The following is a 24,329-nucleotide window of genomic DNA, read 5'->3' as shown; positions in this document are numbered from 1 at the left end:
GTAAGCACAATGTTCATACCTATATATTAATGCTACTCTCACTTTTGATTAGAGAAGCTTCTCTTCAGATGGCAGTGACCTTGGAATGACTCAGAAGGCACCATGGTGCTGGTAAGAAGTGACAGAGGAGTGCTCAGCACTGAAATATCTCTATTACACCTTCCATGGCTCAGGGTCCATTGTGGAAGAGGTGGTGGAAAGAATGTAAGAGCCAAAGGAAGGGTAGGACTCCTTACAACGTGCTCCCCCAGACATGAAATGACTTGGATATCCATGACCTCACAGTACCTGACACTACCTATACAAGACCATCATAATAGGAGGAAAAGATCATGACATCAAAATAAGAGAGACTGGGGGGAGGGGATATGATGAAGAGTGGAGTTTCAAAGGGGAAAGTGGGGGGAGGGAGGGAATTACTATGGGGTATTTTCTACAATTATAGAACTTGTTAATAAAATAAATAAGAGTTTCAGGTTATCTTCAGAAACCTAGCAAGACCTAAGCCTCTAAAATATAAGTACGTAGGCAAGTAGATAGATAATATGAGTAAGATTATTAGAGACACATAGGTAGGTAAGTAGATAGATAAAATGAGTAAGATAATTAGGGACTTGCCCATAGCTTCCTAGAGGGTGATTGGCAGTCAAGTGTAGGATTTGGATTTCTGTCTATGTGGCCTCAGCTAGACTTAATATAAGGCAACCTGACGACATTGTTGAAGGATTAGATGGTAGGAAGAGGACCAAGTACGCGGTATACTGCTAATAGGTATCAGGTTTAACTTGGCTCCAGACCCCATTAGAAAAGAGTTATGGCCAGCCTGGGCTACATGAGACCCTGTTTCAAAACAAAACAAAACAAAGCCAACTTTATTTAATGTGTGAAAAAAAAATACACGTAACAGATTCTTCATAAAGAGCAGCAACAGGTAAGGATCACCCCACCCCCCTTTCCCCTTTGTCCCTGAACAGATCCTTTGCCCAAGCTCATCTTGTCTCATCCTATCCTGGGCAGAGTTTCATTTCTGGAGGGTGACTATGATCTGAGCTCTGGGGCTGGAGGAGTTAAGGGGGAGTAACCTTTCAGTATGGTGACAACTTTGGCTTTGAATAATAAATGAGGTGTCTACAGAATGCCAAAGGTAGGGCTGAAAAGGGACAGGCTAAACTAAGGTTGTAGTGGGGCCCTCCCCCCGATTTAACAATCTTTTTAGCCCTATCCAGGAAGACATTGATTAAAATGCTGACCCACAGTATGACCTGCCCATTTTGAACTCTGAAGTGTCCAGGGAGAGGGTTTTGTGGTCCAGTACATTAGTACAAAGACTTCAATCATGAACTGTGGCTTCAGCAGAGGAAAGGTTATCTCCTTCCTCCTGCTTTTCCCAGAGGAAAGGGAGGAAGCCCACATCCTTAAAGTCCCCGAGCCTCTGAATGGACTCCAGTGACTGGCAGGGGCCAGCCCAGATGTCTATAATCTTGCGCAGGGTGGAGCAGCGCTCCTCCAGCTCTGGCCCCTCAGTCTGCAGTAGCAGGTTTGCAAGCTCGCTGCTTAGGTCCTGGATCATGTCGTCCCGACCTGGCTTTTCAGGCTGATCTGTGTTTGGGGTCACACCTTGGTCCTGAAGCTCCCCATTGGGCCCAATAAGATGCTGATACTTCTTCTGCCACCGGCGGCACACCATGGCTTCCCCTACTGGCTGCTGGCTGGTGTACAACAAGGCCAAAATGTGCCGGCATGGCAAGTGGTACCACTGTTGAAAGGAACAGCTGCAGCTACTGCCATCTTTGCTCACCTGGTGAGAATCCTCCAACAGTTGAACAGCCACTGAGGTACCAGCCGTGTCCACCAGGTGGGTGGACTTCTGTACCACCTCCCACTCATTATGGCACAGCCTGTAGGCTAGTTCAGAGCCACTTTGGTGCAAAATGTCTAGCATGTCACACTTGGGGGACTGCACCCGAGGCTGCTGCAGCAACAGAACCTGCTGTGAGTCTGGCTTTGTCTCTTCCACAGGAAGGCTGGGGAGACTCCCTTCACAGATTTCAAATGGTTTCTTGGCATTTAGTGGCATGCTTGGAGGCCGGGTTCTCTTTAACTTGGGAGTAGCTGTGGGCAAGTTCTTCACGCCATTGGTGTTAAAGAAGTCTATGTAATCCACAAAGTGAAAGATGCAGTCCAGTAAGGACTTCTGTTCACGAAAGAGGCTTGACACCTTGCTGGTGACTATGTCCAGGCTGTCCATATATGTACTACAAGCATGCAGGCCTTTCCTAACATGCATGTACCACAGAAGTTCACAGGAGAACCAATGGGTCTGCAGGAACCTGAAGAGATCTTCGTCGAGTAGGGCTCGGGACATCTGACAGAGATTTTTTAGGTGGGCATCAGAAGAGACAAACACAGCCTCCCGCAGGGCTTCCTTCATGAGCCTTTTAAAGGATGCATTTACTGAACTCTGATGTAACTTCTTCTCTAGGAGGCGAGTTGTGTGGTAGATGGAAAGGAGGATGCGGGTAGCAGGAAAGATCTCCTGCAGAATGGCCCAATGAGGGAATGAAGGGTCTACAAAGACCACCTTGACCTTGTGCCAATCAGAGTTGAATTCTGTGAAGATACTAAGCATCTTGGCTACAGAGGAGGTGGTCTCCACCTTAAGCACAGCAAAGTGTACCACTCGGCTCTCTCGTTCCTTGTTCTCCACTAAGAAGGCATATAGGACATGGCCCTGGGTGTTCTCCACTCGGTGCAGCAAGAGATTCTCTGGGAAGCGGGTGAACAGGTCACTCATCTTGCTGCTTTGGAAGCTGAGTCGGTCCAAGTCTTGGCTGGTACCCACACTGAAGGAGGCCATGGAACCCGCATCTACTGTAAGAAAGTTCTTCATCACTTTTGCTATCCTGGCCAGGTCGGAAGGAGTGATGACCTTCTGCTCTGGTTCGGAGGGCACCTGTGTCTTATCTAGGCAAAATGATGGTTCTACTGGGGGCGTCTCTGCTGCATCAGGGTCATTCTTGACTGTGAGCTGCAATGGCTGGAGTTTCTGCAGACACACTGTCTTTTGAGATTTGCCACTGGGGTCTCCGCTAGGATCAGCAGTTTTAAAATCAGCATGGACATGATGGGTGTTCAGTTTACTGATAACTAGTCTATCTAGCTTCTGGTTGTACTGCAGGAGCAAAAATGCAGGGCACCTGTCCACCTCCCGTCTTCTCTTGCCATTTGACTGGGTCCGAACACAGACAAATTTCACCTGCACGTATCTAGGGAAGGTAGAGATGACAATGAGAAAGGTGCTGGCTGGCCCCCTCTCTTTAAAAAAATAAATTTTTTCTTTTTCTTTTTTTTTGTTTTTTCGAGGTAGGGTCTCACTCTGGCTCAGGCTGACCTGGAATTCACTATGTAGTCTCAGGGTGGCCTCGAACTCTCGGCGATCCTCCTACCTCTGCCTCCCGAATGCTGGGATTAAAGGCGTGCACCACCACGCCCGGCTAAAAATAAATTTCTTTTTGAAATAAATTTCTTTTTGAGGTAGGGTCTCACTCTAGCCCAGGCTGACCTGGAATTCACTTTGTAGTCTCAGAGTGGACTTGAACTCATGGCAACCCACCTACTTCTGCCTTCTGAGTGCTGGGATTAAAGTCGTGTGTGACCATGCCTGGCTTTAAAAATATTTTTTGGGGGGCTGGGGAGGAGGTTTGGTGGTTAAGGTGTTTGCCTAGGAAGCCTAAGGACCCCAGTTAAGATTGCCCAGGACCCACGTAAGGCAGATACACAAGGGGGCACATGTGTCTGGAGTTTGTTTGCAGTGGCTGGAGGCTCTGGAGTGCCCATTCTCTCTTTCTTCCAAGTAAGTAAATAATATTAAAAAATATTTTATTTGGACTGGAGAGATGGTTTAGCGGTTAAGTGCTTGCCTGTGAAACCTAAGGGCCCTGGTTCGAGGCTTGATTCACCAGGACCTCCATTAGCCAGATGCATAAGGGGGCACACGCGTCTGGAGTTCGTTTCCAGTGGCTGGAGGCCCTGGCGTACCCATTCTCTCTCTCTCTGCCTCTTTCTCTGTCACTTTCAAATAAATAAATAAAAATAAACCAAAAAAATTAAAAGAGTACTTGCTTGCAAAGCCTGCCACCTGGGTTCAATTCCCCAGTACCCATGTAAAGGCAGGTGCACCAAGTGGCACATGCTTCTAGAGTTCATTTGCAGTAACAAGAAACTTGGCATACTCATACTTTCTCATAAATAAGTAAAATTAATTTAAAAATATTTTATTAGGCCGGGTGTGGTGGTGGTGGTGCATGCCTTTAATCCCAGCACTTGGGGGACAGAGTTAGGAGGATCACTAAGAGTTTGAAGCCACCCTGAGACTACATAGTGAACTGGTCAGCCTGGGCTAGAGCAAAACCCTATCTCAAAAGAACAAAAACAAACAAACAAACAAAAGCCAGGCATGGTGGTACACACCTTTAATCTCAGAGGTAAGAGGATTGCCATGAGTTCAAGGCCACCTGACACTACCTCAAAAAAAGAAAAATAATTTATCTGAGAGAAAGAACAAAGAGAGAATGTGTGGGCCAGGACCTCTATAACCACTGCAAACAAACTCTGGACACATGTGCCACCATGTGCATCTGGCTTACTTGGACTCTAGGGAGTTGAACCTAGGTCCTTAGGCTTCACAGGCAAGCACCTTAACTGCTAAGCCATCTCTCCAGCCTTAATAGTGTAGAATTTAAGGAGGAAAAAATTTAGTTACTCTCCAGTACCAGATTAGTCAGCCACCTACCACCTCAATAGTCTCTCAACAACCCTCTCCACCTCCAATGTCCTCCACAGCAGTTCTAAAGCTTCCTCCTTCTCTCTTGGTCTTTAGCCCAGTCTGGCTGGGAACTCACTAGGCAGCTTAGGCCTTGAACTTTCTGCAGCCCTCTTGCTTCAGCCTCCCAAATACTGGGATTATTGGAATAAATCCAATTTTTATCGTCCTGTCTCTGTTGCAATTTGTGGCTCCAACAATTCAAACCTTAGGCAGTATGTAAAAGAAAATGGGCAAGTAGCAGCAGTAGAGTATACAGCTAGTTCCTCCTTAAAAAAAAAATATTTGCAATGAGAAAGAAAAGTGGGTACACCAGGTCCTCTTGCCACTGCAAATGAACTCCAGATGCACATACTACTTTCTGCATCTGGCTTTACTGGGGAGTGGAACCCTGGTTGGCATGCTTTTCAAGTAATCGCTGAGCCATCTCCCCAGCTCCAAGATTCTCTATTATAAAATGTTCCCCTTGGCTGGGCATGGTGGCACATGCCTGTAATCCTAGCACACGGGAAGCTGGTGCAGGAATATTGCAAGGTAGAACCAAGCCTGGGCTAATGTAAAAGGACCTTGTCTCAGAAGTCCCCTTCATTCCTTTGGGGTGTCTTCTCCAGATAACCAAGATGAAGAAACATTCCAAGAGCCAACGGCTATCAATTGAGCTCTTCAGGGCCCTCTGGGGGTAAGGTGTGTCTTGGCTTCCTCTTTTTTTTTTTTTTTAAATTATTTATTTATTTGAGAGCAACAGACACAGAGAGAAAGACAGATAAAAGGAGAGAGAGAGAATGGGCACGCCAGGGCTTCCAGCCTCTGCAAACGAACTCCAGACGCATGCGCCCCCTTGTGCATTTGGCTAACGTGGGACCTGGGGAACCGAGCCTCGAACAGGGGTCCTTAGGCTTCACAGGCAAGCGCTTAACCGCTAAGCCATCTCTCCATTGGCTTCCTCTTAAAAGGAAGATCTTAGCTCATCTTTCATCTTAAAAAAAAACAAAAGTCTGGCTAGAGGTATGGCTTAGGGTTTAAGGTGCTTGCCTGAGAAGCCAAAGGACCCAGGTTCGATTCTCCAGGACCCACATAAGCCAGATGTACAAGGTGGCACATGGATCTAGAGTTCTTCTCTCTTCTAGTCCCCAAATCAACTCCCCAAGGTTCAAGGTCCAATCAGGTCCTACCTTCTCAAAGCCTTTGTGGATGCCCCAAGCTACTTGCTCCTGAATCTACATTCGCTGTTTTTGTTTAAAAGGCTTAACAGGTGTTGTGCAGATGGGTTAGTGAGTCACTTTGTAGCAAGAGGTCCTGGTGCAACCATTCTCAATTCTTTCTCTCTTTGCATATAAATAAATACTTTTGGGATGATCCACTTACCTCTGCCTTCCAAGTGCTGGAATTAAAGGTGTGCACTACCACACTCAGCTTTGTTTTTTCAGTTTGTCAACTTTTTTTTTTTTTTTTTTTTTTTTAAGGCTTAACAGTTTGGCATGGTGGGGCACACCTTTAATACCAGCACTAGGTAGGCAGAGGTAGGAGGATCACTGTGAGTTTGAGGCCACCCTGAGACTACACAGTGAATCCCAGGTCAGCCTAGGCTAGAGACCCTACCCCGAAAAACAAAACAAAATGGCTTAACAGATTTTCTGGGCATGGTGATGAGCAGAAGTATTGTACTGGCAGCCAACTGGATTTGAATCCTGGCTGTCACTTGGAAGGTGTTTAACCTTGGGTAAGTAACTTCACCTTTGGTACAGTTTGCTCCTCATGACATGAGACAATCTCATTAGTGTTATCAGAAGACTAAATGAGCCATAGACAAAATATTTAGCCCAGAGCCTACTTCAGCCTTTTATTTATGCTAAATTAAAGTCAGCTGCCATTATTATTACAGCTTCTGTGCCCTGCAACATTCTGTTGATGTTTATGTAGTGTCTTTCTAACTCAATGGGGATGTCTTCAAGTATCGGGGCTAAGTCATTCCTCACTGTATTCCAAGCACCTAGAACAATGCTGTTCTTTCAGGAGATGCTTATCAATGATACAATGGGTGAATGAATCATGGACCACCAGTGGGTGGGATAGTCACACCCCTGCTTCCTCTCAGTAGTAGTCCAGCTGAAATACCAGTAGAGGGGGAAAAATATTTCACCCCCCGGCATGACATGGCACAACCTGGGAACCCCACCTTTTCCAAACACTCCAATCCAGCTGGTCCTGTCTGACCACCCTGTGTGGCAAGTTTAGGAAAACAGGATATATCAGTCCTAGGATAACAGGGTGGAGGGGCCTAAGGCTAGGAATGTCTGCATCTGTTGTGTGCACACTGCAGGAATGGCATCATCTCTAGGTCTAGCCAGGAGGGACTGGAACAGTCCAATACAATGGCAAAGGCAGCAAGTGGAGACCACTGTGTGGCCTGTGCCTCTCTGTTCATCCAGGTTTTCTACCTTGTTCTTTGTGTCTTAAAAAGGAAATTGCCAGCCGGGCATGGTGGTGCATGCCTTTAATCTTAGCACTTGGGGGGCAGAGGTAAGAGGATCACTGTGAGTTTGAGGCTACCCTGAGACTACATAGTGAATTCCTGGTCAGCCTGGGCTAGAGTGAGACCCTATCTCGAAAAAAAAAAAAAGAACAAGGGTTGGAGAGATGGCTTAGCAGTTAAGACGCTTACCTGAAAAGCCAAAGGACCCAGGTTTGATTCCCCAGGACCCACTTAATCCAGCTGCACAAGGGGGCGCACACATCTGGAGTTTGTCTGTAGTAGCAGGAGGCTCTGGTATAACCATTTCCTCTCTCTTCCTGCCTATTTCTCTATCTCTTTCTTTCGAGTAAATAATAAATAAACCATAAACAATGAAGGAAAGCAAACTGCCTACAACTTCCTATGTTCACTATGAGGTATCTTCTGGCTTTTGCTGATGTTTGTACTTTTGTCTCAAGTGACCTTTCTTCATCTGAGAGCTTACTCATCCTTCTGGACACGTGCACCCATCTTTTCTAGAAAGGTGTCATCAAACATTCAGCAGAAGGTCCCTACCCTTTTGGTGATTCAATACCTTAGCTTAGCTAATTACATTGACTTGATGTGCAATTTGTGAATTTTTGTGGAGTCACTGTCAAGGAAGAGTCTAGTGACTGCCAATCATAACCCTTTCCCATTGATCTTAGTGTTGATAATCTTCCAGGGTTGGGTCCCTGGCATTCTCTTTAATTCCCCCTCTTACCTATAACAAGTACATCTCTGTTTCCTTCTTTCACTATTTAAAAATATATATATTATTTACTTATCTGCTAGGGAGGGAGGGAGGGAGGGAGGGAGGGAGGGAGAGAGAAAAAAAATGGGTGCACCAGGGCCTCTAGCCACTGCAAATGAACTCCACACATGCACCACTTTGTGCATCTGGCTTATGTGGATACTGTGGAAACGAATCTGGGTCCTTAGGTTTCACAGGCAAGCACCTTAATCACAAAGCCATCTCTCCAGCCATTTCTTTTTCTTAAGATAGGGTCTCACTCTATAGCCCAGGATGACCTTAAACTCACAGCCATCTCTCTGCCTCAACCTCCCAAATGCTGGGATTATAGGCATGAGACACCTTTTCCAGCCTCCCATATATCCCTTTCCCTCTCTCTCTCTCTTCGAGGTACAGTTTCATTCTAGCCCAGGCTGACCTGGATATCACTATGTAGACTCAGAGTGATATTGAACTCATAGTGATTCTCCTACCTCTGCCTCCTAAAGTTTTTTTTTTAAATATTTTTATTTATTTATTTATTTAAGGGGAGGAGAAAGAATGGGTGCGCCAGGGCCTTTAGCCACTGCAAACGAACTCTAGACACATGTGCCACCTTGTGCATCTGGCTTCCGTGGGTCCTGGAGAATTGAACCTGGATCCTTTGGCTTTGCAGGCAAATTCCTTAACTGCTAAGCCATCCCTTCGGCGCTAGTTTTTCTTTTCTTTTCTTTTCTTTTTGGTTCAGGCAACCTGGAATTCACTATGTAGTCTCAGGGTGGCCTTGAGCACACAGTGATCCTCCTGCCTCTGCCTCCCGAGTGCTGGGATTAAAGGCATGTGCCACCATGCCTGGCTAGTTTTTGGGTTTTTTGAGATGGGGTTTGTTTCACTCTAGCCCAGGCTGACATAGAATTAAGTATGTAGTCTCAGGCTGACCTCAAACTCACAGTGATCCTTCTACCTCTCTGCTTTGTAAGTGCTAGGATTAAAGGTGTGTGCCACTCCGCCTGGCTCTCTCTACTTTGCTTCTTTCTTTTTTTGTTCTTTCTCTATATAAAATTTTCTTCTTTTTTGCTACGTATATAATAAATACAAATTAAAAGATATTGGGGGCTGGAGAGATGGCTTAGCAGTTAAGGCGCTTGCCTGTGAAGCCTGAGGACCCAGTTTCAATTCCCTAGGACTTGTGTAAGCCAGATGTACAAGGTGGAACATGTGTCTGGAGTTTATCTGCAGTAGCTGAAGGTCCTGGCATGCCCATTTTCTCCCTCTGCCTCTTGCTCTCTCTCAAATAAATAAATAATAATAAAGATACCTAATCAAAGTAGGGAGTGGTTTAAGCCTTTGGAGGTTGAGGCAAAAAGAAAAAAAACAAAAAACAAAAAACTGACACTTGTTTGAGACCAACCTAGGCAACATAGTGAATTCTGGACCAGCCTGGACTATAGAGTAGACCCTGTCTTTGAAAGAGAACGAGTGCAGGGGGTGGTAGCACATGCTTTCACTCTCTGCATTTGGGAAGCTGAGGTAGGAGGACTGCTGTGAGCTGCAGGGTAGCATGAGCTACAGAGTGAGTTCTAGCCTGGGTTAGCTAGAGTGAGACCCTGTCTGGGAAAAAACAACAATTTAAAAATAACCAACAAAAACTATTTGAGCTGGGTATGGTGGTGCTGTCTTTAATCCTAGCACTAGGGAGGCAGAGGTAGGAGGATTGCCAAGAGTTCAAGGCCACTCTGAGACTACGTAATGAATTCCAGGTCAGCCTGACCTAGAGTGAGACCCTACCTTGAAACAAACAAACAAACAAACAAACAAACAAACAAACAAACAGTTTGTGTTGAACATATAGTCATTCTTGCTAGTATGCCATAAATAATACATTGTAACAACTATTTAGATTGTATTAAGTATCACAAGTAATGCACAGATTACAGTACACTGATGGGTATGTGAGAGTTATATGCAGACGTTGTGCCATTTTATACAAGAGACTCAAGCATCCAGTGACTGATATTTGAGGGAGGTCCTGGAACCAACCCCCTCAGACACTGGGGGAAAAACCATGACCAGTCACTTATCCAAAAGTAATCAGAACCAGAAAAAATAATTTCAGATAAAAGGCAAAAGGCAGGGGCAGGAACTGTTTACCAGCCTACACCCTGTGCCTTCCTTCTTAACAAAAAGCCAGTTTTATTCAGGTTCCAGCCTCCCCCACAGAACTATGCTTCAGGGCTAGTATAAGCTAATTAAGGTAATCTTATTAGGAATGAGCACAGAAGCTGCATGATGTGAAAGCTGCAGGAAACCCAGGTAGGCTTTTTTTTTTTTAACATGACAGTGACAAAGAATTGACATACCAGGGCCTCCAGCCACTGAATTCGAACTCCAGACGCGTGCCCGTTTGTGCAATGTGCAACCCTGAGCACCTGCGTCTGGCTTACAATGGAGCCCGGAGAGTCAAACATGAGTCCTTAGGCTTTGCAGGCAAGTGCCTTAACTGCTAAGACATCTCTCTAGCCCCAGGTTTTTCTTCTGGATGTGACTTGTGCATGTATGACATATGAGGAGCTATCCTGAGGACACCAGAACTTGAGAAGGCAGAGTGGGAAGATGTCAGGAGCCTGGTCAGAGAAACAATCATATCTGGGATCATATCACCCTTGAGCTTTGAAGTTCCGGCAATTCATAAGCCATTTTACATGAGAGTTTTAGTTCATTAAGGGCAAAAACAGCACAAAGCAGGTGCAGTGCCACATGCTTGTAATTCCAGCATTCCACAGGCTGAGGCAGGAGGAGTGCCTTAACTTCAATGCCACCCAGGTTACACAGAAAGACCTTGTCCCAGAAAAACAAAAGCAGGCTGGAGAGATGACTCGGCAGTTAAGGCCTTGCCTGCAAAACCTAACAGCCTGAGTTTGATTCCCCAGTACCCACACAAAGCTAGATGCACAAAGTAGCACATACATCTGGAGTTCGTATGCAGTGGCTAGAGGTCCTGGAGTGCCAATTCTATCTCTGCCACCCCCGCCCCCCCTCCCAGTGCTTGCAAATAACTAAATTTTTAAAAAGGGGGAGGAGAGGTAGCTCAGCAGTTAAAAGGCACTTTGCAAAACCTGCTGGCCTAGGTTCAATTCCCTGGCACCCACGTAATGCCAGACACAGAAAAGTAGTGCATGTATGTATCTGGCACTCATTTGCAGTGCAAAAGACCTGGCAAGTGTATCTGAAAACGTGCATGCACACACACAGAAATAGTGTTTTGTTAAAACTCAAAACAACTGGGTGTGGTGACACATGCCTTTAATCTCAGGCCAAGGTAGGAGGATTGCTGTGAGTTCAAGGCCATACTTGAGGCTACAGAGTGAATTCCAGCTCAGGATGGGGACAAGACCTTACTTGGAAAAATAAAACAAAATACAAAATGAAAATCAACTTTTGTTTTTCTGCTCCTGGTACAAATTCCCAAAATGAGATTTTTTTTTTCTTCCCCTAAGGTAGGGTCTCACTCTAGCCCTGGGGCTGACCTGGAATTCTCTATGGAGTCTCAGGGTGGCCTCGAACTCATGGCAATTCTCCTACCTCTGCCTCCCAAGTGCTGGGATTAAAGGCGTGCGCCACCATGCCCGGCTCTATCTTTTTGAGATAGGTTCTCATTCTAGCTCAGGCTGACCAGGAATAGGAATTCACTATATACTTTCAGGCTGGCCTCAAACTCATGGCGATCCTCTTACTTCTGCCTCCCAAGTGCTGGGACTAAAGACATGCACCACCACACCCTACATGCAACTCTTTTCTAGAGGGGAGATGTATGATTTCAGTTTGCATGTTTTTACTTTTATTAACCTGAAGGTTAATGTCTACTGTTAAGAGATACTGTCAACAATATTGAGAGGATTGGCGAGACTAACTTGGGAAGAACGGTTAAGCAGTGACTAGTTTTATATATAACTAGTGTACTGGCAAGGTTTTTGTGATGTGACTTTGTGTTACTATGCAACTTTATAACTACAGATAATGGACGATGGTACCAAAGGTCTAGTTCAAAGATTAAATGAGACAATACCTGTAAAGTTCCTAACAGAGAATGTGTTTTGGAAAAAAAGTTTTGAAAATGGTAGTTATCAGGCTGGAGAGATGGCTTTGCAGTTAAGGCCTGGAGAATCGAACCTGGGCCCTTAGACTTTGCAGGCAAGTGCCTTACCACTAAGCAATCTCTCCAGCCCATTTGTCTTTGGAGACAGAATCTCACTCTGGTTTTGAACTCACTATGTAGCCAAGATGGCCTGGCCTCAAACTCATGGCAGTCCTTCTGCCTAGGCTTCCCAAGTGTTGCAATTATAGATGTGTACTAACCTGTTTGGCCTCCCAGCCCCTTTTAAAATTTACTAATCATTAATTTATTACTTATTGCCCTTTTAAAAATATTTTAATTTATTTGTGAAAGAGGGGGCAGATAGATAGAATGGGTGTAAATAAATAAATAAATGGATATAATGTAAATAAAAATATTTTTATTGACTTGCAAGCAGAGAGAATAGGCACTTGAGGGTCTCCAGCCACTGCAAATGAACTCCAGACACATTATGCATCTGGCTTTACGTGGGCACTGAGGAATCACTTTATGCATCTGGCTTTACGTGGGCACTGAGGAATCAAACTCAGGTCGTTAGGCTTTGCAGGCAAGTGCTTTAGTTGCTAAGCCATCTCTCCAGCCCCTCTACCTTTTCTTTTCTTTTTTTTTTTTTTTTAATATTCACTTATTTGTTTACTTGCTTGACAGAGAAAGAGAGAAAGGGAGAGAGAATGGCATACTGGGACTTCCTGCCTAGGCAAACAAACTCCAGATACTTTCTGCATCAGGGTAATCAAACCCAGGGCCTACAGGCCTGTTAGCAAGCACCTTCAACTGCTTAGCCATCTCTCCAGCCCACTCCACCCTATTTCTTGAGACAAGTTCTCACTAAATCCAAAGCTAGTCAGCAAGTCCTGTGGATCTTGTCTCCATGTCCCCAGGGGTAGGATGAAAGGCATGTCCCACCACATCTGGCATTTAACATGGGCTTGGGGAGTCCAAACTCAGGTCCTCATGCTTGTGTAGCAAGCATTTTTACCGAGTGAGCCATCTTCCCTTCCTGGAAATGCATGTAGGAGTCAACAGATGTTCCTACAGCAAAATGGGAACACTCCTGAGTGGTCAGCTGTGATACTTTTAACAGTAAATATTTATGTCGCTATGCTCCAATAAAATTCCTTGCTAATCAGAATAAAAGCAGTGAGCTGATTCAAAGAAAATCATCTGGAAAGAGTAGCACAAATGTTCATGATATGAGCGGCAACAACAGGTGTACAGGAGGTACTTCAGGTTCAGTAAAAGATGGCATAAAGGTTAGAGATTGAGAGCTTGGGAATCAAAAGATGTGTCCTTGACTTAGGACAAGACTTAACCTCTGTGGCACAGTTGATAAAATTAGGAAGAGGGATATAGCTTGGAGGTAGGGTGTTTGGCCAGCATGTATACAACTTTAGGTTTGATTTCCCCCCCGCCACAGAATGTATGTTGACAGTTTAATAAGAAAATACACACAGCAGCTGAATAAGTATTTGCTAAAAGTGTAACTATCACACACTATAAAAAGTAGTAGGTACTACAAAGATATTTTAGACAGGCCTGTGTGAAGGCTTATATTCCCAGCTATTCTAGAAGCTGAGGCAGAAAATTATATATTCAGAGGTTGTCATGGCTTCAGAGGGAGTTCACCAGGAACCTGGGTTTTTGACTTTGACTCAAAATAAAAAGGAGCCAGGTGTGGTGGAAGACACCTTTAATCCTAGCAGTCAAAAGGCACAGGTAGGAGGATCACTGTAAGTTCAAGTCTAGCCTGGGACCACAGAGTGAATTTCAGATCAGCTTGAGCTAGAGTGAAACCCTACTTCAAAAAGAGCAATAGGAGCTGGGTATGGTGGTACACGCCTTTAATCCCAGCAGTTGGGAGGCTGATGTAGGAGGATCACTGTGAGTTCCAAGCCAGCCTGAGGCTACACAGTGAATTCCAGGTCAGCATGGGCTAGAGCAAGACTCTACCTCAAAAAAACAAAAATGGGGCTGGAGAAATGGCTTAGTGGTTGAGGCACTTGCCTGCAAAATCAAAGGACCCAGGTTCAATTCCCCAGGGCCCACATAAGCCAGATGCACAATGGGCATATGCATCTGGAGTTTGTTTGCAGCGACTGCAGGCCCTGCCGTGCCATTCTCTCCCTCTCCCTCTCTCCCTCTCTTTCTCTCCCCCCCCCCCTCTCTCTCTCCCCCTGCCTGTCTCTCTCCCTCAAGCAAATAAAGAAAAAAAAAAATTTTTTTTTTTTTTTAAAAAACCAACATAGCCGGGCATGGTGGCACATGCCTTTAATCCCAGCACTCGGGAGGCAGAGGTAGGAGGATCACCATGAGTTCGAGGCCACCCTGAGACTACATAGTGAATTCCAGGTCAGCCTGAGCTAGAGTGAAACTCTACCTCAAAAAACAAAACAAAACAAAACAACCCCCAAAACAGTGTAGAGGATATAGGGAGACAACATCAATGTCTAGACTCCACATGTACATATATGTGCACACACACCACATGCACATACAACCATGCCATTTCCACCCTGCTTCTCTAGTCCTTCAAAACATTCATCCCAACACACATAATGAGCTCTACACAGAGCTAATGTTCAGCACACAATTGTCCAAAAATATCCTTTAAAATATTCTAGCTGAGTGTGGTAGCACACATCTATAATTCCAGCACTTGAGAGGCAGAGGTAGGAGAATCACTTCAAATCTGAGGCCAGCATATAGCAAGTTCTAGGCCAGCCTGGTCTCCACAGTGAAATCCTATCTCAAACAGCAACAGAAATCTAACCAGCAGTCAGTTTGTCTGTGATGAAGGGGAAGGCCAGTGATGTTCATGACTTGAAGTTAGTTCACTACTGTCTTTAGGGGCAGAGCCTGCAATGCACTCATATTTGTACCTAAGCTCAACGCCTGGCCAGTGGTAAACACTCTCTTAATGAAAACACGTTGAAGCCAGACATTGTGGTGTAAGCCTTTAATCCCAGCACTTGGGAGGCAGCAGCAGGAAGAGGACTGCTGTGAGTTTGAGGCCACTCTGAGACTACATAGTGAATTCTAGGCCAGCCTGGGCTACAGCAAAACCCTATCTTGAAAAACCCAAACCAAATCAAACCAAACAAAAGAGAGCAAGCATGTTTAAGAACTACATGAAGCAGGGACATGAGAAAGTCACTAAAGCCCAGCAGTTAAAGCATAGGTAAAGGCTCTGGCAATAAAGAGATGTTCAGCGTAATATAACACTCTTCAAGTTGCTTGAAGTTCTTAACCTTCTCCCTATACTGATTTGTTTCATATCCCCTCCCCCCAGTCAATTTGGCTTTGTACCAAATCCAGACACCCCTGGCTCACATCAGGTATTTTAGGGGTAAAGGTGCTTTTGCTTACTGCTTTCCTATTCTGGTTCTTTACTAATTCAGTCTGTATTCCTGTACTCCCCCCGTTGTTGCAAGCAAGCACTTTAACTGCTGAGGCATCTTCCTGGGCCCCTACCCTTTCTTCTTCCATTTTTCCCAGGCATGTCCAAGTCAGGGAGTCACAGCCTTCAAAGAGTAGAACAGATAGGAGGTGGAAGTGGGAGGACGGAGAGTTTGAACACTACCCCACCCCATAATAATAACAATGATGACGAAGAGTGTTCCAGAGCAGCATGACTTTCCTTGCCCTAGCCAAAAAGGCAGCAGAAAGGTAGACACTTAAAATTTGACTTCTCCTGGCTCTGGCTCCCAAACTGCAAAATAATAATAATGAACTAACTCTGCAGTCCAGGCTGACCCTGAACTTGTGATCTTCCAGCCTCAACCTCTGGAATAGCTGGGATTGTCAGCATGCTACACCACCTTCAGCCTCAGGAAGGCAATTTATGGATTATTGTGTACAAGGCCCAGTTATTAGCACTATATATATATTATTATATATTATTCATTTAATGGAAATAACAAAATTTGCTTCTGAAAAGGTTAGTCGTTCAAAGGACAAAGTCAGAAAATAAAATTTCTGAATGTGCTGTGCAAGTTATCTCTGCAAAATGTCAGGGATGACAGTGTTGTTTTTCCTGCTCAAGAACTTGTACTGGTATAAAGTATATGCCAGCACCTCTGTCACATATACCTCACCCATCATTCAGTGCCCTGGCTATTTTTTTCTTTTTTTGTTTGTTAAGCCTTTACTTCCATTTTTTTTTTCAAGGTAGGGACTTGCTCTAGCCTAGACTGTCCTAGAACTTATGATGTAGTCTCAGGGTGGCCTCAAACTCAGGGCAATCCTCCTATCTCTGACCCCCGAGTGCTGGCATTAAAGGTGTGCGCCACCACACCCAGCTACTTCCATTTCCTTTTAGTTTTATTTTAGAGCAAGAAGAGAGAAAGCAAGAGACAGAGAGAACTGTTGTGCCAGGGCCTCAGCCATTACAGTCAAACTCTAGAAACTTGCGCCACCTAGTGAGCACTTGTGACTTTGTGCTTGCCTCACCTTTTTTGTATGGCTTACATGGAATCTGGAGAGTCAAACATGGGCCCTTAAGCTTCACAGGCAAGTGCTTAACTGTCAAGCCATCTCTCCAGCACCCTTACTTCCATTTTAAGGAAACAGTTATTTCATTCTTTTTTATGATTACAGTTAGCTAATACTCTTTCTCTCTCTGCTCACAAATAAACAAGTATATATAAAAAAAAGGAGAAGTGAAGCTGGGCGTCATGGGGCACACCTTTAATGCCAGCCCTCGGGAGGCAGAGGTAGGAGGGCTGCCATGAGTTCGAGAGATCCTTGGTACTTAGTGAATTCCAGGTCAGCCTGGGCTTGAGTGAAACCCTACCTTGAAAAACAAAACAAAACAACAACAAAAAAAAAAAAAAAAAAAAAAAAAAGGAGAGAGAGGGAGGGCGAGGGGAGGAAGGCTGGAGAGATGACTTAGTAGTTAATATGCTTGCCTGTGAAGCCTAAGGATCCAGGTTTAATTCCCCATACCCACATAAGCCAGATACACAAGGTGGCACATGCATCTGGAGTTCATTTGCAGTGGCTAGAGGCCCTGGTGGACCCATTCTCTCTCTCTCTTTCTCAACTAAATAAATAAAATTAAATTTAAAAAAAGAGATGGAGCGGGGCTTGAAAGCCTGCTGGCCCAAGTTCAAATCCCCAGCATCTACATAAATTGACACTCAACGGGGTACATGCATTTGTAATCCCAATGCAGCAAAAGGAGGCAGAGCCAGGAGAATCTGTAAACTTGAGGATCAGCTAGACTTTTCAAGCAGTAGCCAAACAATAAAATTAAATTAAAAAAAGAGATGGAGCCAGGCTTGCAAGCCTGCTGGCCCAAGTTCAAATCCCCAGCATCTACATAAATTTACACTCAACGGGGTACATCCATCTGTAATCCCAATGCAGCAAAAGGAGGCAGAGCCAGGAGAATCTGTAAACTTGAGGATCAGCTAGACTTTTCATGTAGTAGCCAAACAAGAGACCCTGTCTCAAAAAAATGAAGGTGGATTCCAAGGCTCAGGGTCTATTGCAGAAAGAATGTAAGAGCCAAAGGAAGGGTGGGACTCCTTACAATGCGCTCCTTCCACACACAAAATGGCCTGGATATCCATGACCTCACAGTACCTGACATTACCTACACAAGACCATCATAATAGGAGGAAAAGATCATGACATCAAAATAAGAGACTGATTGAGATGGGGAGAATTGAGTTTCAAAGGGAAAAGTGGGGGGAGGGAGGGTATTACCATGGGCTATTTTTTTATAATCATGGAAGTTGTTAGTTAAAAAAAAAAAAAAATTGGAAAAAAAAAAAAAAAAAGAAGGTGGAGGGCTGGAGAGATGACTCAGTGGTTAAGTCACTTACCTGCAAAGCCCAAGGACCCTGGTTGGATTCCCTAGTACGCATGTAAAGCCAGATACACAAAGTGGCACATGCATCTGGAGTTCACTTGCAGCAGCCAGGGGCCCTGGCATACCCATTCTTATCCTCTCTCTTGCTTTCCGTGCTTGCAAATAATAAATATTAAAAAAGTAAATAAGGGCTGGAGAAGATGGCTTAGTGGTTAAGGTGCTCACCTGCAAAGCCAAAAGACTCTGGTTTGATTCCCCAGGACCCACATAAGCCAGATGCACAATTAAGCACATGCATCTGGAGTTCATTTGCAGTGGCTGGCTGGTGTATCCATTCTCTCTCTCTCAAGTAAATAAATTAAAAAGTAAACAAAGCCAGGCGTGGTGGCACATGCCTCTAATCCTAGTACTTGGGAGGCAGAGGTAGGAGGTTCGCCGTGAGTTCGAAGCCACTCTGAGATTACACGGTGAATTCTAGATTAGCCTGAACTACAGTGAAACCCTACCTCAAAAAAAAAAAAAAAAAAAAAAAAAAAGTGGAAGGATAAGACAAACACCCAGAGGACCAAGCATGCCATGGCACATGAGCACCTGTATATACTTCATACACAACCATAAATAAAGGGAAAAAAAAAAAGATATGCTTGTTCCAGTTTAGTGTCTCTCAGCAGTGCATGTGCCCAGCAGGCACAGACCTGGGTTAGATCCATGGCACCAGAAAGTAAAAACAGGGACTGAGCGGTTAAGGCATTTGCCGGTGAAGACGAAGGACCCTGGTTCGATTCCTCAGGACCCACATAAGCCAGATGCACAAGGGGGTGCATGCATCTGGAGTTTGTTTGTAATGGCTAGAGGCCCTGACATGCCCATTCTCTTTCTCTCTATCCGCTTCTTCCTCCCTCCCTCTCTCAAAATAATAATACATAAATATAAAAAAACTTTAAAAAGTAAAAAATAATAGCTGGATGTGGATGTGCATTCTATTATCTGAGCACTTGATAGAGACAGCAAGATCAGAAGGTCAAAGCTAGCCTCAACTACACAGTGAGTTTGAGACCCACTGGGCTGCAAGAGACCCTCTCTCAAAAACTCAAAAGAGGGGTCTGGAGAGATGGCTTAGCAGTTAAGGCACTTGCCTGCAAAGCGAAAGGACCCAGGTTCAGTTCCCCAGGACCCAGCCATTTCTCCAGCCCAAAATAAAAATAAATTGGAAAAAATAAAGATGGCTGGAGGGATGGCTTAGTGGTTAAGGCATCTGCCTGCAAAGCCAAAGGACCCAGGTTTGATTCACCAGGACCCATGTTAGCCAGATGCACAAGGTGACACATGCATCTGGAGTTCCATTTGTAGTGGGTGGAAGCCCTGGTGCGCTCATTCCCTCTCTCTCCCTCCTTCACTCTGTCAAATAAATAAATAAATAAATAATAAAATGTTTAAAAAAAAAACACAACAACACAACTCAAAAGAGGACTGGAGAGATTGCTTAGCAGTTAGTGCACTTGCCTGGGAAGTGTAAGGACCCAAGCCAGATGCACATGGGTCTGGAGTTAATTTGCAGTGGTTAGAGGTCCCGGTGCACCCATTCTCTCCCTGGGCCTCTCTTTCTCTAATAAATATTATAAAGATAAAAAACTTTAAAAACCTTTTTGTTAAAAAAAAAATAAATCAAAGAGTGAGGCGTGGTGGCGCATGCCTTTAATACCAGCACTTGGGAGGCCAAGACAAGAGGATTGCTGCAAGTTTGAGGCCACTGAGATTAAGTAGTGAATTCCAGGTCTGCCTGGGCTACAGCAGGACTCTACCTTGAAAAACAAAAACAAAAACAAAAGCAAAACACGAAAACAAACACACACACACATATGTCATCCTGACTTATATGGGAGGGTCCTATATATTACTAAGAATCCTTAAAAGTGAAGGGTGAGGGACTGGAGAGATGGCTTATCAATTAAGGTGCTTGCCTGAGAAGTCATGTTCAACTTTCTAGATCCCAGGTAAGCCAAATGCACAAAGTGGCACATGTGTCCAGAATTTGACTGCAGTAGCTGGAGACCCTGGTGCACCAATTCTCTAAATTATAAAGAAAGTGAAGAGTGGGGCTGAGGACATTACTTAATGGTGAAAGGCACTTGCTTTTCAAAGCCTTCTGGTTTAGATTTGATTCCCCAGTACTCACATAAAGCCAGAGGCAAAAAGTGGCGTATGTGTTTAATATTCATTTGCAGCAGCAACAGTCTCTGTGGGGCACGCTATGCATGTCTACATGCACACCCACATGTACAAATAAACAAAAACATTAATAATAATAAAGTGAAATGGGAGGCAGAAGAAGGTTGGCAGAGAAGAAGGTTTGAGTCAGAAGCAAGTTCAGGGTAATATGATGTGAGAACTCAACTCTACCATTTCTGGCTTTGAACATGAGGAAAGGAGCCATGAGCCCAGGAGTGTGGGCAGCCTCTATAAGCTGAGAAAGGAAAGGAAATGGATCCTCCCCAAGAAACTCTAGAAAGACATGCAGCTCTGCAGATACATGAAGCTCAGTGAGATCTGTCTGGCTTTAACCTGGGGAACTGTTAAAGAAAATAAATTTGTGCTGTTTTAAACCACTGAACTTGTGGCAATTTTTCTGAGCAACAAATAGGAAACTTAAATACTTGATACTTCTCTATTCCTAGGGACCTAGATCAAGCTTCATTGTTTTCTTTTCTTTCTTTCTTTCTTTTTTTTTTTAAAGCTTCTGTTGGGCTGGAGAGATGGCTTAGCAGTTAAGGCATTTGCCTACAAAGCCAAAGGATCCTGGTTTGATTCTCCAGGACTCACATAAACCAGATGCAAAGGGTGGGGGTGTGCATGCATCTGGAGTTTGTTTACAGTGGCTGGAGACCCTTTTAATCCCAGCACTCCAGAGGCAGAGGCAGGAGGATCACTGTGAGTTTGAGGCTACCCTGACATGACATAGTGAATTCCAGGTCAGCCTAGGCTACAGTGAGACCTTACCTGGAAGAAAAAAGCTTCTTTCTGACTGGAGTTTTTTTTTTTTTTTTTAATTAATATTTATTTTTAAGCACAGAGATAAAGATATGAGAGAAAGAGAAAGGAAAGAAGGAAAACGGACACACCAGGGTCTCTAGCTGTACCAAATAAAGTCCAAATGCATGCGCTACTTTGTGTATCTGGCTTTACGTGGGTACTGGAAAATCCAATCTGGGCCTTTAGATTTTGCAAGCAAGTACCTTCCACTGCTGAGCCATCTCTGCAGTCCTTAATAGTTATTTTTTAAAGATATTGTTATTTATCTAGGAGAGAGACAGAGGAGAGTGTGAGCATAGGCACACTAGGGCCTCCAGCCACTGCAAACTAACTCTGAATGCATGCACTCACCATTTTGTGCATCTGGTTCTGTGAGTACTGGGGAATTAAAACCTGGGCCGGCTGACAAGTGTCTGTGACTGCTGAGCTATCTCCTCAGTCCCATATTCAAGAGTTATTAATGTTTGCTATGGGCTAAGCCCCATGCTAGATGCTCAGATGATCAGCTTAGCAAAGTGTTACTATATAGAGTAAGGTCCAGACATTTCACAATGACCCTTCAGAACAGGTTGACCAAGATGATCTGCAATTACAGAAACCCACTGATTCTTGAACATACCACTTTTTTTCAGATATCTATGTCTTTGATGCATGATTCTTCTTTTCTTTTCCCCCTCCTTCTTTTTGAGCATACCAGGGCCTCCAACCACTGCAAACAAATTCCAGACGCATGTGCCACCTTGTTCATCTGACTTATGTGGATCTTGGGGAATCAAACTTGGGTTCTTTGGCTTGAAGGCAAATGCCTTAACCACTAAGGCATCTTCCCAGCCCTATCCATGGTTCTTCTGATCAAACTCCTCCCTGGTACTCAATGGTTAGGCATTGTTCTCCTACCCTTAGTCTCTGTGTTGATTAACTAGCCCAGAAAAACTCTTGAATCTAGTGTGAAGCCTTTTCCTGCTTCCCAGCATTTTTTTTTGAATTTTTTTTTTTTTTTTTTTTTGAGGTAGGGTCTCACTCTAGCCCAAACTGACCTGGATTCACTATATAGTCTCAGGGTGGTCTTGAACTCACAGTGATCCTCCTACCTCTGCCTCCCAGGTGCTGGGATTAAAGGCGCTTGCCACCATACCCAGCTTTGAATCTCTTATATTTATTCATGCAATCCTTCCTTTTCATCCTGAGTGCTGGAATTACAGGCAAGCACCATTACACCCACCACTGGCACATCTCTTTTAAAATATTATCATGGAGGCTAGAGAAATGGCTTAGTGGTTAAGCGCTTGCCTGTGAAGCCTAAGGACCTCGGTTCGAGGCTTGATTCCCCAGGCCCCATGTTAGCCAGATGCACAAGGGGGCACATGCATCTGGAGTTTGTTCGCAGTGGCTGGAGGCCCTGGCGAGCCCATTCTTTCTCTCTTTCTATCTGCCTCTTTCTCTGTCGCTCTCAAATAAATAAATAAAAATAAAACAAAAAATTATAAATAAATAAAAAAAATATTATCATGGGCTGGAGATGGCTTAGCAGTTAAGGCGCTGGACTGTGAAGCCTAAGGACCCAGGTTTGACTCCCCAGTACCCATGTAAAGCAGATGCACAAGGTGGCACATGTGTTTGGAGTTCGTTTGCAGTAGCTAGAGGCCGTGGCACGCCCATTCACTCTCTCTCTGCTTGCAAATAAATAAAAATACTCTTACATAATAAAATGTCATGGTATTTACATATAGTCTCCCATATACTTTAAGTTATCTGCAGATTACTTAGGCCTACCACAAGGAAAGTCAGTGAGCCCAGTGTGATGGCTCTTGCCTGTAAAGCATATAGGGGAGGGGGGCTGAGACAGGAGTGAGTTTGAGGCTATCATGGGCTACTGTGAGTTTCAGACCAGCCTAGGCTACAGGGAGGGAGAGACCCTGTGTCCAAACAAAGAAAACAAAAACGTATTTGTTCAGTAGACAATTTTTCCTAGTATTTTGATTCTTCTCTGGTTTTTTGAGTGTTCAGGTGCATCCCACCTTACTCTTTAGGGGTGGTTTATTTATTCATCTGATGACGTATGCCTAGTACAGCCCAGCCCTGGACTTCAGAGTAACAGCAGAACACTGCCAGACTCCTTCACTGGGGAGCTCTGGCCAAACATCACAATCCAAGTCTCTCAAACTTCAGCATTTGATTCCAAGTAGGCCTGTGTGGGGTGTATTAAAACTTGAAATGTCACAACAAAATCCTGCCAACACCAGACCTTCATTTTCATACTCTAGCCATTTTGCTTCTCATTTTGCCCTGCTCATATATATTAGGATCCTCCTGCCTCAGCCTCCCCAAGTGCTGATTACAGGTACTATCACTAGCTCATCCTTTTTCTCAAAGTAAAAAAAAAAAAAAAAAAAAAAAAAATCAAAGTTAAACTTACTTTAGACTGTTTCACCTGAACCCTAAAGGCATCTTAAACAGGTCTTAAGCCTGTTTCCTCATCCATCAAATGCATAAAATAATAATTACCAAGAATTCTGAAAGCAGCCCTGCAGGATAAAATGGGAATAGAGTACACTGCGTGGGACAAGAAAAAAAAACAAACAAACTGAAAATGGTTCTTATTGTTAGGACTTAAAAGGCCACTAACAAAACGAATCAGTGATGGAAAGAACCACGGATGTGTTATTGCTTTGTAAAAAGGAGGCTAATAAATTCCTTTGCTTTGTGCTTGAGATCCTGAAGATGTACTCAAAAAAAAATATATATATATATATACATATACAAAGCTTGTGAATAATAAAGGGGGAGAAAGTGCAAAGTGGGTGGTGAAAGGCCAGGCCCGAGCGGTTTCCCTCTCTTCAGCAGTTACCCAATGGAGCTGCGGGTGGAATGAATGCCTTCCCTCCTCCTACTCCAGGTAGCCCTCCTCCCCACCCTCCTGCCCGGCCCTGCCCTGCCCTGCCCTTACAGGATGTCCTCACGCAGAGACACGCCGTACTTGTAGTTGTGGAAGCGGACGGAGACGCAGTCCCTGACCACGTAGGAGCACCTGGTCTCCTTTTTGTAGGCGCTGAAGCACTCCATGAACTCCTCGTAGGTCTGGAAGCAGCTGCCTAGCTCCATGGCCGCCGCCACAGTCCACACCGGCAGGGGAGGGCTGGCCTTAGCCAGTACCCGGCACCACGTCAGAGGTCGGAGGTCACGCTAGGTGGTACCCAGACCCGAAGGGGCGGCCCCAATCGGTCGGCCTATGACAGAGCTCTGGAGGAGCCCAAGGCCTAACAGGGGTCCGAAAAACCCCCGGAGGCGTCTCCACTCTCTGAC

General features: G+C 44.6%; 1 protein-coding gene across 1 annotated transcript; it reads right to left on the bottom strand.

Moving 5' to 3' along the window:
* Positions 1 to 389: 389 nt before the first annotated feature.
* Positions 390 to 24,316, bottom strand: Zswim3 (zinc finger SWIM-type containing 3). Its single transcript, XM_004663902.2, has 2 exons — positions 23,974 to 24,316; positions 390 to 3,266 (listed from the first exon to the last, which is right to left on the bottom strand). The coding sequence occupies exons 1-2, from the start codon at positions 24,126 to 24,128 to the stop codon at positions 1,331 to 1,333; spliced, it is 2,091 nt and encodes a 696-aa protein (XP_004663959.2). The 5' UTR covers positions 24,129 to 24,316; the 3' UTR covers positions 390 to 1,330.
* Positions 24,317 to 24,329: the final 13 nt, after the last annotated feature.

Source organism: Jaculus jaculus, chromosome 8 (assembly GCF_020740685.1).
Source record: "Jaculus jaculus isolate mJacJac1 chromosome 8, mJacJac1.mat.Y.cur, whole genome shotgun sequence".
Classification (NCBI taxonomy): domain Eukaryota; kingdom Metazoa; phylum Chordata; class Mammalia; order Rodentia; family Dipodidae; genus Jaculus; species Jaculus jaculus.
The sequence above is the reverse complement of the archived record's forward strand: the minus strand, read 5'-3'. Positions and strand labels throughout refer to the sequence as shown.